The sequence below is a fragment of the Asterias rubens genome, chromosome 5, assembly GCF_902459465.1.
Source record: "Asterias rubens chromosome 5, eAstRub1.3, whole genome shotgun sequence".
NCBI classification, from domain to species: domain Eukaryota; kingdom Metazoa; phylum Echinodermata; class Asteroidea; order Forcipulatida; family Asteriidae; genus Asterias; species Asterias rubens.
In genome coordinates, this window is record NC_047066.1 from 20,852,907 (window position 1) to 20,867,803 (window position 14,897).

A 14,897-nucleotide genomic window follows, 5' to 3' on the forward strand; every position below is an offset into this window, starting at 1 on the left:
CACAAACAGTATTCCTTATCAATTAAATCAGCCAAACTTACTTAATTCATGTTTACATAGAAAAAGAGTTAAATATCTTTACTGATTTTAAGTAAAGATTTACAAAATAACTATAGTTCACACTTTGCATCGGGGATATTTTGTTCTCATTCATATAATACCGATGTGTGTGAGCACTGTAAACTCAGAACTTTTCCAAGTTTTGTGAAATATCAAATCACAGGCATATTACTCGGGTAGGATTCGAGTTAAGGACCTCTGCAATTCTAGAGTAGTATCATACCAACTAGGAGGTTCGTAAACAACAACTGCAAATTTTGTAAGCCTGTGTAAAAAAAACATTTGTGTGTACGCAAATGCACGAATTTTCGCCCGTGCCCATTCCAATTTAGAAGTATTGTTTTAAACTTGAGTCAAGTACCAAAAGACCAAAGAAATATTCAGTCTGATATACTACTACTGAAGACGAGCGTAGCATGTTCGAAACGTCGTTACCAATTATATACCAAAAGTCCAACGAAATGTTACATCTGAGAAACTGCTATTTTGGACTTTTTGTAAATTCCTAAAGACGAGCAAAGCATGTTCGAAACGTCGATACCAATTATATAACAAAAGTCCAAAGAAATGTTCCATCTGAGATACTGCTATTTTGGTTTGCTAAATTCCCGAAGACGAACAAAGCATGTTCGAAACGTCGATACACCAAACGACCAAATAAAATGTTTTATCTGAGACTATTTTGGTTTGCTAAATTCCCGAAGACGGGCAAAACCTGTTCGAAACGTCGATACCAGTTATATACCAAAAGTCCAAAAAAATTGTTCCATCTGAGATACTGCTATTTTGGTTTGCTAAATTCCCGAAGACGAACAAAGCATGTTCGAAACGTCGATACACCAAACGACCAAATAAAATGTTCTATCTGAGACTATTTTGGTTTGCTAAATTCCCGAAGACGGGCAAAACCTGTTCGAAACGTCGATACCAGTTATATACCAAAAGTCCAAAGAAATGTCCCATCTGAGATACTACTATTTTGGTTTGCTAAATTCCTGAAGACGAACAAAGCATGTTCGAAACGTCGATACTAATTATATACCAAAAGTCAAAAGAAAATGTTTCATCTGAGATACTACTATTTTGGTTTGCTAAATTCCTGAAGACGAGCAGAGCATACTCGAAACGTCGATACCAAAATAGCGACTCTCGGCGACCGATTGAGCTCAAATGTTCACATGTTTGTTATTTTATGCATATGTTGAGATACATCAACTGTGAAGGCTAGTCTTTGACAATTACCAATAGTGTCCACTGCCTTTAATGGCCTGACGTTTCACCCTAGCAGAGTCTTTCTCGAAGGCTATAAATGACCAAGCATTATAAGCATGTACATCGGCACATGCCACTGTAAGATGGCATGATAAAAGAACCTCTGGTCCCTTACAGTTAAGTGTTTGTCAGAGGGGTGTAGGTCTTCTTTGTACCAACTGAGTAGAATAGAAATTACCATCTAACGTTTCGATCTCCCTTTGTTATGTATTCTTTCTGAATCGGATAGACTTTCACGGGTTAAAGTGTATGGGTGAATCTTGGTCGATAGGCACAGCACTGGATGGCCAAAGTTTATTCTATTACGCAACTCAATTGTCCATCATTAACAAAATAACTCTCTAAGGCATCCGCCATTTGTATACATGTACATGAAAATCCACGGTAGGCGACCATGCATGCAAATAAAGGTCCACAGACGTCCTAGACAGGTAAACAACAAAGTTAAATTGAACCACAACAAGGCGACTTTAACATTACATGATTCTGTGGTGCTGATGCGAGAACACTAAAGTAAGAGTACGACAAAAAAGGATATGAACCGTTGGATTTGAACGGCGTTTTAACACTTCAAACTAAACATTCGAGAAACTCGTGCGAGGGTTACTAGTTGCTTATTCATCGTGAATGATGAAAACTCTACGGGATCCACTGATTCTGTGGATGATGGTTGCGATACAGTCATTAGTGAGGATTCGATGTCAGTCGGGTGGTTCAATGGGACCGAGTCCATCGACAGATGTCAGTAGTGATATGGGAGGTAAGGCAGTGACATAAGTTAATTTGATATTGGATATTGGACATTCACGTAGGTTTGTACAGCGAATATCATAGTTTTCTTTTCAATATTGGACATTTGACATTCACGTAGGTTTGTACAGCAAATATCAATGCTGTTTTCCCCGAAATTGGACATTCACGTAGGTTTGTACAGCGAATATCAATGTTGTTTTTCAATATTGGACATTCACGTAGGTTTGTACAGTGAATGTTTACCTTTTTCATCTACAATAACAAACTAACTTTACTGCCATGGTGAGGCACCAAATATTTCTGCCATCAGACACAAGTCTCAATGGTTAACACTTTTATCCGGGCATTCCTTGTTGGTTCCCATGTACAAAAACACCAAGAGCCGTTCCCTGTTATATAAACTACAGTGCTCATCACTTTTAAAGGCACTGGACACCAGTCCTTTGGTAACTGTCAAAGAGCAGTATTCACCATAAAGAAAGCATAAAATAGCAAGTCTGTGTAAATTTGTACTCAATTTGTCATGGGGAGAGGTATAAAACATTGTGAGAAACGGCTCCCTCTGAAGTGACATAGTTTTCAAAAAGAAGTAACTTTCAGCGAGTCTGATTTTGAGACCTCAGGTTTAGAACTTGAGTCTCGAAATCAACCATCTGAACGCACACACCTTCGTGTGTAAAGGTGTTTTTTCTTTCATTATTATCTCGCAACTTCGACGACCAATTGAGCTCAAATTTTCACAGGTTTGTTAATTTATGCATATGTTGAGATATACCAAGTGAGAAGACTGGTCTTTGACAGTTACCAATAGTGTCCAGGGTCTTTAATAAAAATTAAAACATGTTGAGTAAGACTGTTTTGCCACATGGAAATACACAATGGTCCGTTTACGGTGAAGTGAACACAATTATACATGAATTGGAAAACATCTTGATCAAAATGGTTCTTACTATCATTCAAACAGCCCTTTTATTTTGTATTTTTAGTTTAGGTTGTTATTTGTTCCATTCGCTTTTGTTTTTGTTTTGAACTATAGTTTCTGATTGCGTAAGTTCTGTATGTCAGAATGGTGGAACATGCTACAACGTTGGGATGTCCATTGATGATTATAGTTGATGGGGGTGATAGCACAGGATTTTTTACACAGTGTCACAATGCGGGCAGCAGTATTTTGGAGCCGTTGAAGTCGGGAAATCTGGTTGTTAGGAAGACTGTAGAGAAGAGCATTGCCGTTGTCAAGACGAGAAGTAACAAATGCGTGAATGACCTTTTCAGTGGCACTTTTGTCCAAGTACTTGCGAATCTTACCTATATTCCTGATGTGATATGATGATAAACGAACAATGTTGTTGATGTGTGGCTGAAGTGTCATCGATGAATCAAAAATAACCCCTAAGTTCCGAGCTTTCAGCGAGGGAGCTATCCGAGCATCACCGATGGAGATGTATGCTGGCACTGAAACCTTAGTTAACTGTTGACGTGACCCAAATAAAAGGAACTCTGTCTTATCATCATTTAACTTCAGGAAGTTTTGTTGTGTCCAACGTCGAATCTCTTGGATGCATTTCTCAAGTCTTGCAATAGATGCATTGGCGTTTTCATGAGAAGATTTAAACGTGATGTATCCGATTTGGCTTTTAAAACAATTACAAATAGAACAAACATACTGGTTAGGTTGTTTTTCCAAGGACGTGCCGCAAGGGTCCATACAGTCTAATGACAAAATTATGACAAAGAAATTAGAATGGTTCAAACTGTCGATCAAACGCCGTTTTTCATTTATTGATATGTTTCGTTTCGCTTGTTTTTAGTTTAATTTGTTTTTGCTTTTGTTTTTGTTTTGAACTATAGTTTCTGATTGCGCAAGTTCTGTATGTCAGAATGGTGGAACATGCTACAACGTTGGGACGTCCGTTGATGATGAATTTTGTGATTGTGAGTGGCCGTTTAGTGGAGAATTCTGCGAAACATCGAGTAAGAAAATTGTTTTACTTCTAGCCCTCCTCGTTTAAATACCATTTATACATCTAGCATGGATGCCAGCCATTAACAAACTATGCCGTGGAATCATTTTCTGTTTCACTTTTTCAAGTTTGTCTGGTCAATACTACTACTAGTAGCCCTCTTCATGTAAATGCCATTCATTTCTATTCCTTGCAGTTTTGGCCCATGCTGTTCCTCCATCTTCTTCTCTGTCTACCTCTTTTCCTTTTTCCTGTCCTTGGTTGCCAGTCCATATTCTTGTTGTCCATCTATTGTCATTTCTTCGGGCAGTGTGTCCAGCCAATCTCCATTTAGCTCGTTTTATTGTCCTTATGGTGTCTCGAACTTTCTCGAAGTTTTCTTTCGTATTTCAGTGCATTCAATCTTGTCTCTATTCGAGACATGTAAAATGGCTCTCCATTGCTATTAATTGTACTGTGCCGAGTTTATGATCTATCAGTTTTGTTGTTGCCCATGTTTCTGCCCAATAAGTTATGCTTTGTGTAAGTTTTTACAAAATATTATAAACTAAACAAACTATTTTTATAATGGGGACTAGTGTTGTGTTTCTTATTTGCAGGTTCTGGGGTCGACTGCCTAAGCACTGTGTGTCAGAATGGTGGAAGTTGCCACAACATTGGCTTGTCTACTCCTGATGAAATTTGTTATTGCCCGCTGCCGTTCACCGGAGAATTCTGCGAAACATCGAGTGAGAAAACGATTGTACTTTTTTACAACAAGTTTGCACCTTATCGTGTAAAGTTTGATATTAGTTTAAATAATAGTATTAATTTGTATTGTTTGCAAGTCTTCTCAACCGCATTTTCATTACAATGTATTGATGCAATTTCCTCACTATCTTCTTTCTATCTTATTTCTAGGAAAGCCTCTTCACCAATTCTAAATTCCACTCTTTCCCTTTTTGCCTTTTGCCAAGCAATGCCCCTGCATGTACTTAGTTCACCTCCCCCGTCTTCGGTTTTGTCACCCTCTTTTTTTTCTCCGGTTTCTTGGAGTCCAGTTGGTTGTTTTGCATGCCCACCTGTTGTCATACTTCTTTGCTAGGTGACGTCACTTTACCCAGTATTTTAAAAGTAAATTTCATGTCTGTGCGTATTCAGTTCCATGTGTTCTTAACGGGTTTTCTTTTATTCTTGTTTAAAAGTTTAACTCTGTTATCTCGTTTTCCTTTGTACCGTTTTGAAACCATATAGTTGATGTCTGTGCAGGCAACCCATGTGGGAACGGAGGATCCTGTACCGCAAGTAGGCCTAGTGTTGATACTTTTTATTGCAGTTGTTTTTCTGGATGGACGGGCATTTTTTGTGAAATCAACGGTAAGTCTACAGTCAAGTTCTATGTTTTAGTGATGTCATTGTTTTGTGTTTGTGTGATAATTCTGGGTATACCCACTGAAGTTTATGGTCTTTAAAATTAAAATGGCTCATGCCCTCGGACAACCCCCAAACAGTTCCTTCCATATTTCCGGAAAATGAATGCAAAAGCATTTTTTTAATAGGATAGCCAGGGGTTCGTGCAACTTCAAAGTGTCATACAATGATCCCTATTGTTGTTGTCCTTCGACGTTCACTTGGCAATCTACCAGCCTGTATGAAAATTACTGCTTATTTCAATAAAACCACTCTCTCGTAATAGTTACACACAAGTCAATGGCCATGCATGGGACCCTTTTTAAATGATACACTTGGATACAGAGTTTGAGAGGGCATTAGTTCAACACCAATGCACATTGCCCTATATACGGATAGTGTAGCCGCCATTTTTGTTTTTAATTGGCACTACCACACGTTGCTTGCCCGGGAAAAACTGCTCCCTCTGTATATTTGTGTAACAATAATATAACAATAATAATGTAAAAAATGGTTAATGGCCTGCCGTTTCGACCCTAGCAGAGTCTTTCTCAAAGGCAAAAAATGCCGTTGAGAAAGACTCTGCATGCTAGGGTCGAAACGTCAGGCCATTATTCATTTTTTGCATTATACCATCGGTCCATTTGGTTGGTAAGTTGTTTGCAACAGCTAATTTTATTTTCTAATAATAATAATATAGTAAACATTTCATTCCCCCCCCCCAAAAAAAAAAAAAAAAAAAAACCGGGCCGGGGACACAATGGTTTGCTTAGCATGCTTTTAGTCTTGTATGGACTACATGTATTGTGTAATTATTTATCAATTTTTGTTGTGATAACTTTGTTTTTCTCTGATCATCCAACCGTTTTGTGAGTAGTTGTTGACGTCTGTGCAAGCTACCTGTGTCAGAACAGAGGAACCTGTTTCACAACAGCTACTGGTACTCCTAGTTGTAGTTGTATGTCAGGCTGGACGGGCACTCTTTGTGAAACAAGCAGTAAGTTAACAAGTTATGTGTTTTTGTTTGTTTTGTTTTTCCCAAAATATCTCAATAAATTAGCGTAAAATTATAAAAGGATTACGTACAAAGGGTCATGAGAAAAGGCACCATTCCTATAGGCTTATACAGGGCCTGGTCCCTTTAGATTATAAATTAATTGGATTTAGTTTATAACAATAACAATATTAATTGATGAAATGAGAGAGAAAGGTATATAAGGCATATAGCAAACATAGAACAAAAAATGGTTTTTGACTGATGATGATTATAGTAATGATGATGACTGGGGACGGTGATGATGATAATGGTGATTCACAACATTTGAATGGCGCCATTTGATTTCAAAAACCATTCAAAGGCGACAGCTTCTCCAGTAAAGTTAGCATTTAAAGGCAGTGGACACTTGGTAATTACTCAAAATAATTATTGGCATAAAACCTTTCTTGGTGACGAGTAATGGGGAGAGGTTGATGGTATAAAACATTGTGAGAAACGGCTCCCTCTGAAGTGCCATAATTTTCGAGAAAGAAGTAATTTTTCACGAATTTGATTTCGAGACCTCAGATTTAGAACTTGAGGTCTCGAAATCAACCATCTAAACGCACACAACTTCGTGTGACAAGGGTTTTTTTTCTTTCATAATTATCTCGCAACTTCGATGACCGATTGAGCTCAAATTTTCAGAGGTTTGTTATTGTATGCATTGAGATACACCAACTGTGAAGGCTAGTCTTTGACAATTACCATTAGTGTCCACTGCCTTTAAATGTCTGATGGAAGACGTGAGTCATGAGAGAAGCTTTGAAGGGTCCAGGTTTGTTGTCAATTTCGCTAAGAAATGATGGGAAGGGGTTCCATACTCGAGGGAAGCAATAGAGGAAAATGCCCGATAAAATTTCACTGAAAGTTGGCCATGTGGAACTGGCCGTCCCATTATACTTGTTTTACTTCAAAGAATACCATTGCACACTGACAGAGCAAAGTATAGTGCAATAAAGTTCCGACAGATTTGCCATTTATGTCGTAAGTGTCGTTCTGTAAACTAACTTCCCTTGTTGCGTTAATCCTAAACTCGTCTTTTTAAAATTATTATTTGGTTTAACTGTGGTTTATTGTCTTCATTTGTACCATTTTGAAATCGTAGCTGACCTCTGTGCGAGCAACCCATGTGGGATCGGAGGATCCTGTTTTACAACTGCTGATACTCTTTATTGCAGTTGTTTTTCGGGGTGGACGGGCACCTATTGTGAAATCAATGGTAAGTCTGTGTTTTAGATTTTTTTGATTTTTTTCTGCGTGAGTGTATGATAATTCTGGGTATGCCCACTAATGATTATGGCAACCAGTGTTTATTTATAGTTTTTTTTAGTAGTTGCACCTCTTGTGGGGTTCGCCGGGACTGGTCAAATAACCTCTTTACATCAAAACAAGAAGGCTGTTATAAGAGGACCAAAACAAAGACACACAACGCAAAAAAATGGGATTTGGGGCTTTAGAAGTAATACTTTATTTGAATTTGTAATTTAATTTATATAAATAATAATAATATCTAAGTCTTATATAGCGCACGTATCTACAAAACAAGTTACTCAAGGCGCTGTTATATTAATTTCCTTTTACGGGTATAAGAGATATGTTTCCTACTTGCTTTATTTCCATATAGACGCTGGAATTGGTTGTAGCAGCGACGTTTGTCAAAATGGCGGCACTTGTTATGACGTAGGTGAGAACAGTGGTACGTACTGCGTCTGCCCTTGGATGTACACGGGTGGATTCTGCGAAATGGGTATGTATACCAAGTCATCTCCAACAACCGTTTACTCTTTGTTGGGCTAGCATTTCTTTGAGAGAGCATGGTGTTAGTTTTTGTATGACAACACGTCCATAATGACCTTGCATCATTTCACATGGCCTTAATGGTTCTGGGGATTTGCGTTTAAATCCGACGTACATCTGAATTCATACAAACCATAACCACGTGCCCTTATCTTTGCGGATAATGACATGTGCCAGTCTAGCAACACGGAGTTGTTTTCATACAGAAATTGTTTCCACATAACGGGAAAATAACATGTGAAGGAAGCATGTACAATTTATTACTTACACATCCGAGTCATTATGTGAAAGCTAATAAACTAACCTTATTTTTTGTTAATTTCCAAAGATTAATTTATAACTTTTTTTTTTTTTTTGAGGGGGGGGGGCAGTTATCAAACGTCATCTACACGTTGATGGCTTTACAACTTTTTTATTTGTTGTCATCTCTTCCGTTGCAGCTACCATTGCTGACAATTATTGTTCTAGCGGCCCGTGTGAGAATGGCGGAACCTGCATCCCCGATGAAGACTCGGGTTATTTATGTGCATGTTCAGCTGGGTTTACGGGGAACCTGTGCCAAGAAAGCAGTAAGAAATTGTGTTCAATATTAATCTTTATTTAGCAAAATCAATACATACACAGAAGAGGCAAAAGATAAAGATTGCACACCTAAAGGCCGAGTCACACTGCAGCGATAACGACAACGATAACGATCACAACGCAAAGAGAACGCATTGAATTGGTTGAATTTCTCTACGCAGAAAACGCACACGCTCATTCAACCAATATAATGCGTTCAAATGGTAAAATTAATAGCAATAACAAGTTAGTTAGGGTTAGAGGCCTACAACAACTTTCGGTAGTATATAGCAATTTGAAGAAAAAAAATCACCTCGATGTAAAGTGGTTGTGTAGAAAAATATCAGTTATGCACTAACAGTTGAATCTGTCATTAAGGCTTCTCAAAGTGTGTATTCCTATTAGGGATTAGTCTTCCTGCGTGGACATAGGCTAGGCCTACTTGCCTTTTTCGGCAATTTCTCAAAAACTTAACCACTTTTTTAATTGAAATTTTCACAAGGTAGTTTTATTGTCTACGTCTACTTTTATATAGGATCAAGACAAACGAACGATTCCAAAAAATAAACCTATAATTTTCCTTTAGGTTTATTCCTTTTTGTTTTGGTTTATAGGTTCTAACAATGTGGGTTTATCGTCTATTACTTTGAGATGAACTTAAGAATGAACTCCAATGGAGTTCAAACCAACGGTTCTTTTCAGAACCACCCCAACTCATTAGAGATAGTCATTACATGGTTTACCGCAAACCTTTCTAGAACTTAAATACCGTAAATGCAAAGCGCCATATTACATAAAGGTCCATGTCTGCACATTGATTGTAATATTGTATTTCCATTTAGGCGATGGTGAAGGCTGCAGTAGTAGCATTTGTGAGAATGGTGGTACGTGCTACTTCATTGGTGCGGAGGACAATACATACTGTCTCTGCCCGTGGTTATATACTGGTGATGCCTGTGAAACTAGTAAGTTGTTATGTGTGTGTAGACTTGAGTCAAGGCATTATGCCTCCGATTGGTTTCAACCGATCGCTCTTAACATAAGGATTCGTGGCATGACTTTTTGATGCCCAGCGAAACCCGTTGAACCAAGACTATAAAGAGCATCCATTGCGAGCATGTACATAATCCATGATGGTTTATACGGTAGGCCTAGCATACAAAAGCCAGGGCAGACATAGCGAACAATAATGGCTCAACTTAAACCCTTTTCAGAGCTGGAATTTAACTAGGCCGAACACTCCCCGCAGAAGTCCGGCGCACCTGAAGATTCACGAACCTCGGGCATATATTTGTGTAATAAATTGTAAAATAAGTGTAATCGGGCATGATATTCTTCTTTTTGGTCTGTTTTCCGATTCCCCCCCCCCCCTTGAAAAGTCAGAAAAACTATGACTAGATAGCCCCAAAAGTCTATTAAAGCCTACATCGTGTGTCTATATAGGTCAGCCCTTGCACTAAACAAATGGTCCTACTTTTTTCCAAGGAACAAATACCATGCCCGTGTAATTCAGTTCGTAATGTGTGTCTTTCTTTATATATATGTAGCCATTGAAATGTACAACTGTGACACCAACAATCCGTGTGACAATGGAGGATCATGCTACCCGACGGGCGCCACCTACGTCTGTGTCTGTACACAAGAATGGACAGGCGACGACTGCCAAGTTAACTGTAAGACCCTGAAATATAGACCCCGTATGTAAAATTCCTGATAATTTACAGAAACAAAGGCGATTGCCTCCATGTCCCCTCATTGCCTTGGTACCCTTACAATGCTGTTGTAAATTTACAATCTCCTCAGGGTGCCCTTATACTTAAACCAAGGAGTACATTCCTTAATTGATGCCCTTGCCATTTCAAAAACGAAGCATTATGCAGGCTTGAAAATGGCTTTGTCTGAGCAGACCAAATCAGACCTTTATCACGGTGTGGCTATCTTGATTTTAGAGTCCATTCCAACTCATGTAACCAAACTGAGGCTGGCCAAAATAATAGTCTGGTGCCATGTTTGCGCAATGAATGTTAGCATTCATTACTGTTATTTGAAGCAGGGAACATGATCAAGATGGTGACAGCGTGATACAGGCTATAGCTATGGTCGTTGGCTGCAAATGCAATGTTGAATATATGATTAGATGGCCGTAGCCGCACCAAAAGTTACATTAAAAAAATCTGTATTCAAAAGCGAAATGCATTGAGTTTACAATATCAAACAGTGATACATTATCCTTTTTTTAGACGACACTATAACGTGTGCAATGTCGCCACCTTGTGGTCCAGGTGGGAATGGTGCTTGTGAGGTAATCAATGGAGCAACTCAATGTATGTGTTACAATGGATGGGCGGGAGCAGACTGTGAAACCGAGGTGGTGTCTGGTGGGACTACTGGCGAGTCGTCTACCATTCGTAAGCATTGTAATTAAAAAAAATAATGACGTTATATTATGTAAGATGATAATTAATTACAGGCACTATTGAAGCGTGGCAGTTATCCCCCTCAAGCCTTACTTATTACTGGCAGTGGATATTATATAACACCCGAGCAGATCCTTGCCATTTGATTGGAGGATTGTCCGTCACGTAATAGCAAATAAAAGTGCCATTGCACGCTGAGTCACTCACCGTGCTTTTTCGTTCCATCCGAAAAGTACCATTGCACGCTGCCAGCGTGCAATAGTACTTTTCGGATGGAACGAAAAGGCTGAGTAAACACATATCACTGCGTGCGCGTGTCTTTGGTAACGCAGCAGTGTTACTGCAAGGTAGTATAGTTACTTAACATTCGGCTTCTCCAATTGTAGGCCTACGTTTTGTTTGTTTTGAAAGTTGTATCTTTTAATCAAAATTACAAAGATCTACTTGGATGTTATATAAAACAAATAATGAATGTTTTTCATTCGTGCAATGGTGCGAAATGTTCATTCGTTGAAAGCTGGAATGTTCCATTCAACTCGGCTCCGCCTCGTTGAATAGAACATTCCATCTTTCAACTCATGAACATATTCGCACCATTGCACTCATAAACATTCATTATGTGTATACTATTGACCTTTATAATGGTGCAGCCATCTTGAACTTCCCTATTGAGCGCAATTGATGATCAATTTCATAAACTTGTTCCAGAGTTTCCTATGTCAAGTGTTAGTTTTATCTGATGGCGTTTATGAATTTGAAAAGTCAGTTTTGTTTTTGTTTTGTTTTTCATTAGCAATCATTGCAGGTGCTGCAGGAGGATTCATAGTTCTTCTTCTGATAGTTGGTTTTATCGTCTGCTGTGTAGTGTCATCAAGAAATAAACAGCGCAGGTATATATACAGAATGGTTCATTCATTCAAACAAATAGTCCCGCATATTATGCAAAATACAATGTGAATATTCATGTCAATCGCAAAGTTGTGTTCCCACTTTATCCTTTAAAAGGGTGTGTACAACATTAGTAAGACTGTAAATATAAATGCTCACAGATTGCGACATATGACTTAAAATGTATAAAGATGGCAATGTGGCAAACCTTCCTCGAAATAGTTTGCTTAAAATGCTGTAATGGGAAATGAGTAAAAAATGTTCTTTATCGCACACGTCCGGTCAAACCCGATGTTTGAAAACAGTGAAAACATTTAATGGGAGTTTATATGACTTTGATGACCGATTTAGCTTAAACTTTCACATGTTTGTTATTTCGTGTTGGGCTAGGCCCTGTTGGATCACATATGGTCTATATAAAAATTACAAATAATGTTATTATGTGCTCTAAGGAATTTCTTTGATCTATTTCATTCCCTTTTATTTATCTTCCTCAGAAATGCAGCCGCTGGGCCTCATCCCTACCCAATGAACGTACAACTAGGACCACAAGGCCCGCCAAAGTTCATTGACTCAAACCCACCGCCATATAATGGTTATGTGGCACCCCCCGATTCTGTGTATTATTCATCTGCAAACCCCCCTGAATATCAAGTATCATTAGCTCCTGTTTCAAAATCACAAGGGCGTGCAGCAGCCACGTTTACCCCAAAACCAACCAATATGGCCCCGAAACAACCAGCCAATAAGCCCCCAAAACAACCAGCAAATATGGCCCCGAAACAACCAGCCAATATGGCCCCGAAAAAAACATCCAATATGGCCCCGAAACAACCATCCAATATGGCCCCGAAACAACCATCCAATATGGCTCCGAAACAACCATCCAAAATGGCCCCGAAACCGGTAGCCATTGCGAGGTCTCCAAAGGAAGGATACGCATATGACAATAATATCTACGAAGAGATTCCCGAACCTGCTGCAATGGAGGACGGCGAGGCTTACTTGGTGCCCTCCGCTCAAGACGTCAACCAGACCAAAAATAGTCGTGAATACATGGAGGTCATTTCCTAGGTGTACTATACGCCTTTTGGCAAGGCTTTCGTGGCATAAACAGTTGAGCGACTGGCTCGGTACGCGCGCAAGTCGAGTTGCGATCGAGTGGCGATCGCGTGCGTGGTCTCCTTTTCCAGTCGCTTGTGGTCGCGGCTCTCCAAGCCAAGGAGGCCTTGGCAACAGGCGTAGGTTGTACAGTACCTAAAATTGAGGGGACAAAACATCGAACAAATTCCGGGGTCCAATTTCATTGAGCTGCTTATGTAGTAATTTCCACTATTTTACTTTGTGTAAGGCAGCCTATCTTTTATTTCGGAACTATCTGATACTGTTATTTCCCCTCCCCTTTTTGGAGGGGCGGGTAAAATTATTCCATTCTTCTTTATATATCTGCTGTTATGTACATGTTGTTCCTTTTGATACTTATTTTCTGTTCGTTTTTATAACTTTTATATAACAAAAAATACATTTTTAATGGAAACAACAGAATATATTTTCTTAAAATATGTCAAGTTAATAACAATTTTATATAATTGTATTGTGTCATTATACAACGGAGTTTTTTTTTTCTCAATAATTATTTAAGACGATTACTTTTGGTAAACTTGTAGAACGACAAAATAATGTTAAAATGAAGTTTACCCCTCCCTCCATCTTCTGGTGTAGTCCCCACACAGCCACTGGATGCATTGATGTAACTGTCAGTAAAAAGCAACATGGATGTATCCAAAATGGCGTCTACTGTTATGGCTGCGACTGTTGCTAAGGGTGTTACCAAATACTTTTAAGTGGACGCTTGATGCCACAGCGATCCAACCGGTAGACCTTGCCATTGTCGGATGCAATTGTGTCCGCCATGCAATACTGTCCGCTCCGGACACTTTTGCATATGCAATCGTGTCCGGGGCTATGCAAAAACCGTCCGGTGGACATGTACGTGACATAGATATAGAATTATGGTACGTGACTGTACATGTGCGTGCGTAAGCGAGTGTGCATGCACTGAAACAATCTTTGACTGAACCTATGTCCGTATAAATGCAACATGAATATTCATGTATTTTATGATTGCAGCGAATACACAACGGCCGAACATTTCCCATGTCACTCATGACATGCACTTAGCTTGTAAAAAACGGCGAACATGCTCCGTCGACCAAGGGCGTTTAATTTACTGCAAGGACGGTTTTGCACGGGGCGGACACAACTGCATATGCAAATGTGTCCGCATTATGCAGCGGCGTCCGGGCGGACACGATTGCATGGTGCAAAACCGTCCGGAGGACATGATTGCATATGCAATCATGTCCTCCGGATAGTATTGCATAGAGGACATAATTGCATGCGACACCGTGTAGCTGCCAACTTGTCGGACAAGGCCTAACTATTATCGTACTGTTGCAACCATAACAAAAATGCAATGTCAAAACATAATCTTTTGAAACATAAGCAAAGACTGAACGCCAAGGTGCTCATGGATTTTAGCGAGCCTAAGATATTTTCCCCAAATTGGTGTACTTTTATTTCTTCTTGTTGTTTTAATATGGGAAAAGGGTGGGAGAAAAATAACGAGTGGACTCAAAGTGAAAACTCGAAGCGCCCTCGTTTGAAACGGTTCCGCCTTGTTTTTTATCGTGGAAGATCTGGAGAATGTGTTCAAGACTTGTGACACCTTTTAAATATTATTGTGCGGTTTCTTTT

General features: G+C 39.2%; 1 protein-coding gene across 2 annotated transcripts; it reads left to right on the forward strand.

Annotated features, from left to right (window-relative positions):
• The first annotated feature begins 1,838 nt into the window (after window positions 1-1,838).
• LOC117290225 (fibropellin-1-like) lies at window positions 1,839-13,633 on the forward strand. 2 transcript variants are annotated; one of them, XM_033771485.1, is made up of 13 exons: window positions 1,839-2,092; window positions 3,937-4,059; window positions 4,628-4,777; window positions 5,283-5,405; window positions 6,316-6,435; window positions 7,583-7,696; window positions 8,102-8,224; window positions 8,715-8,843; window positions 9,678-9,800; window positions 10,383-10,508; window positions 11,076-11,243; window positions 12,046-12,142; window positions 12,638-13,633. In XM_033771485.1, the coding sequence occupies exons 1-13, from the start codon at window positions 1,960-1,962 to the stop codon at window positions 13,212-13,214; spliced, it is 2,106 nt and encodes a 701-aa protein (XP_033627376.1). In that variant the 5' UTR covers window positions 1,839-1,959; the 3' UTR covers window positions 13,215-13,633. The 2 variants fall into 2 exon arrangements, with proteins under 2 accessions (XP_033627376.1, XP_033627377.1); XM_033771486.1 differs by having other exon boundaries at window positions 4,649-4,777; window positions 11,076-11,252.
• Window positions 13,634-14,897: the final 1,264 nt, after the last annotated feature.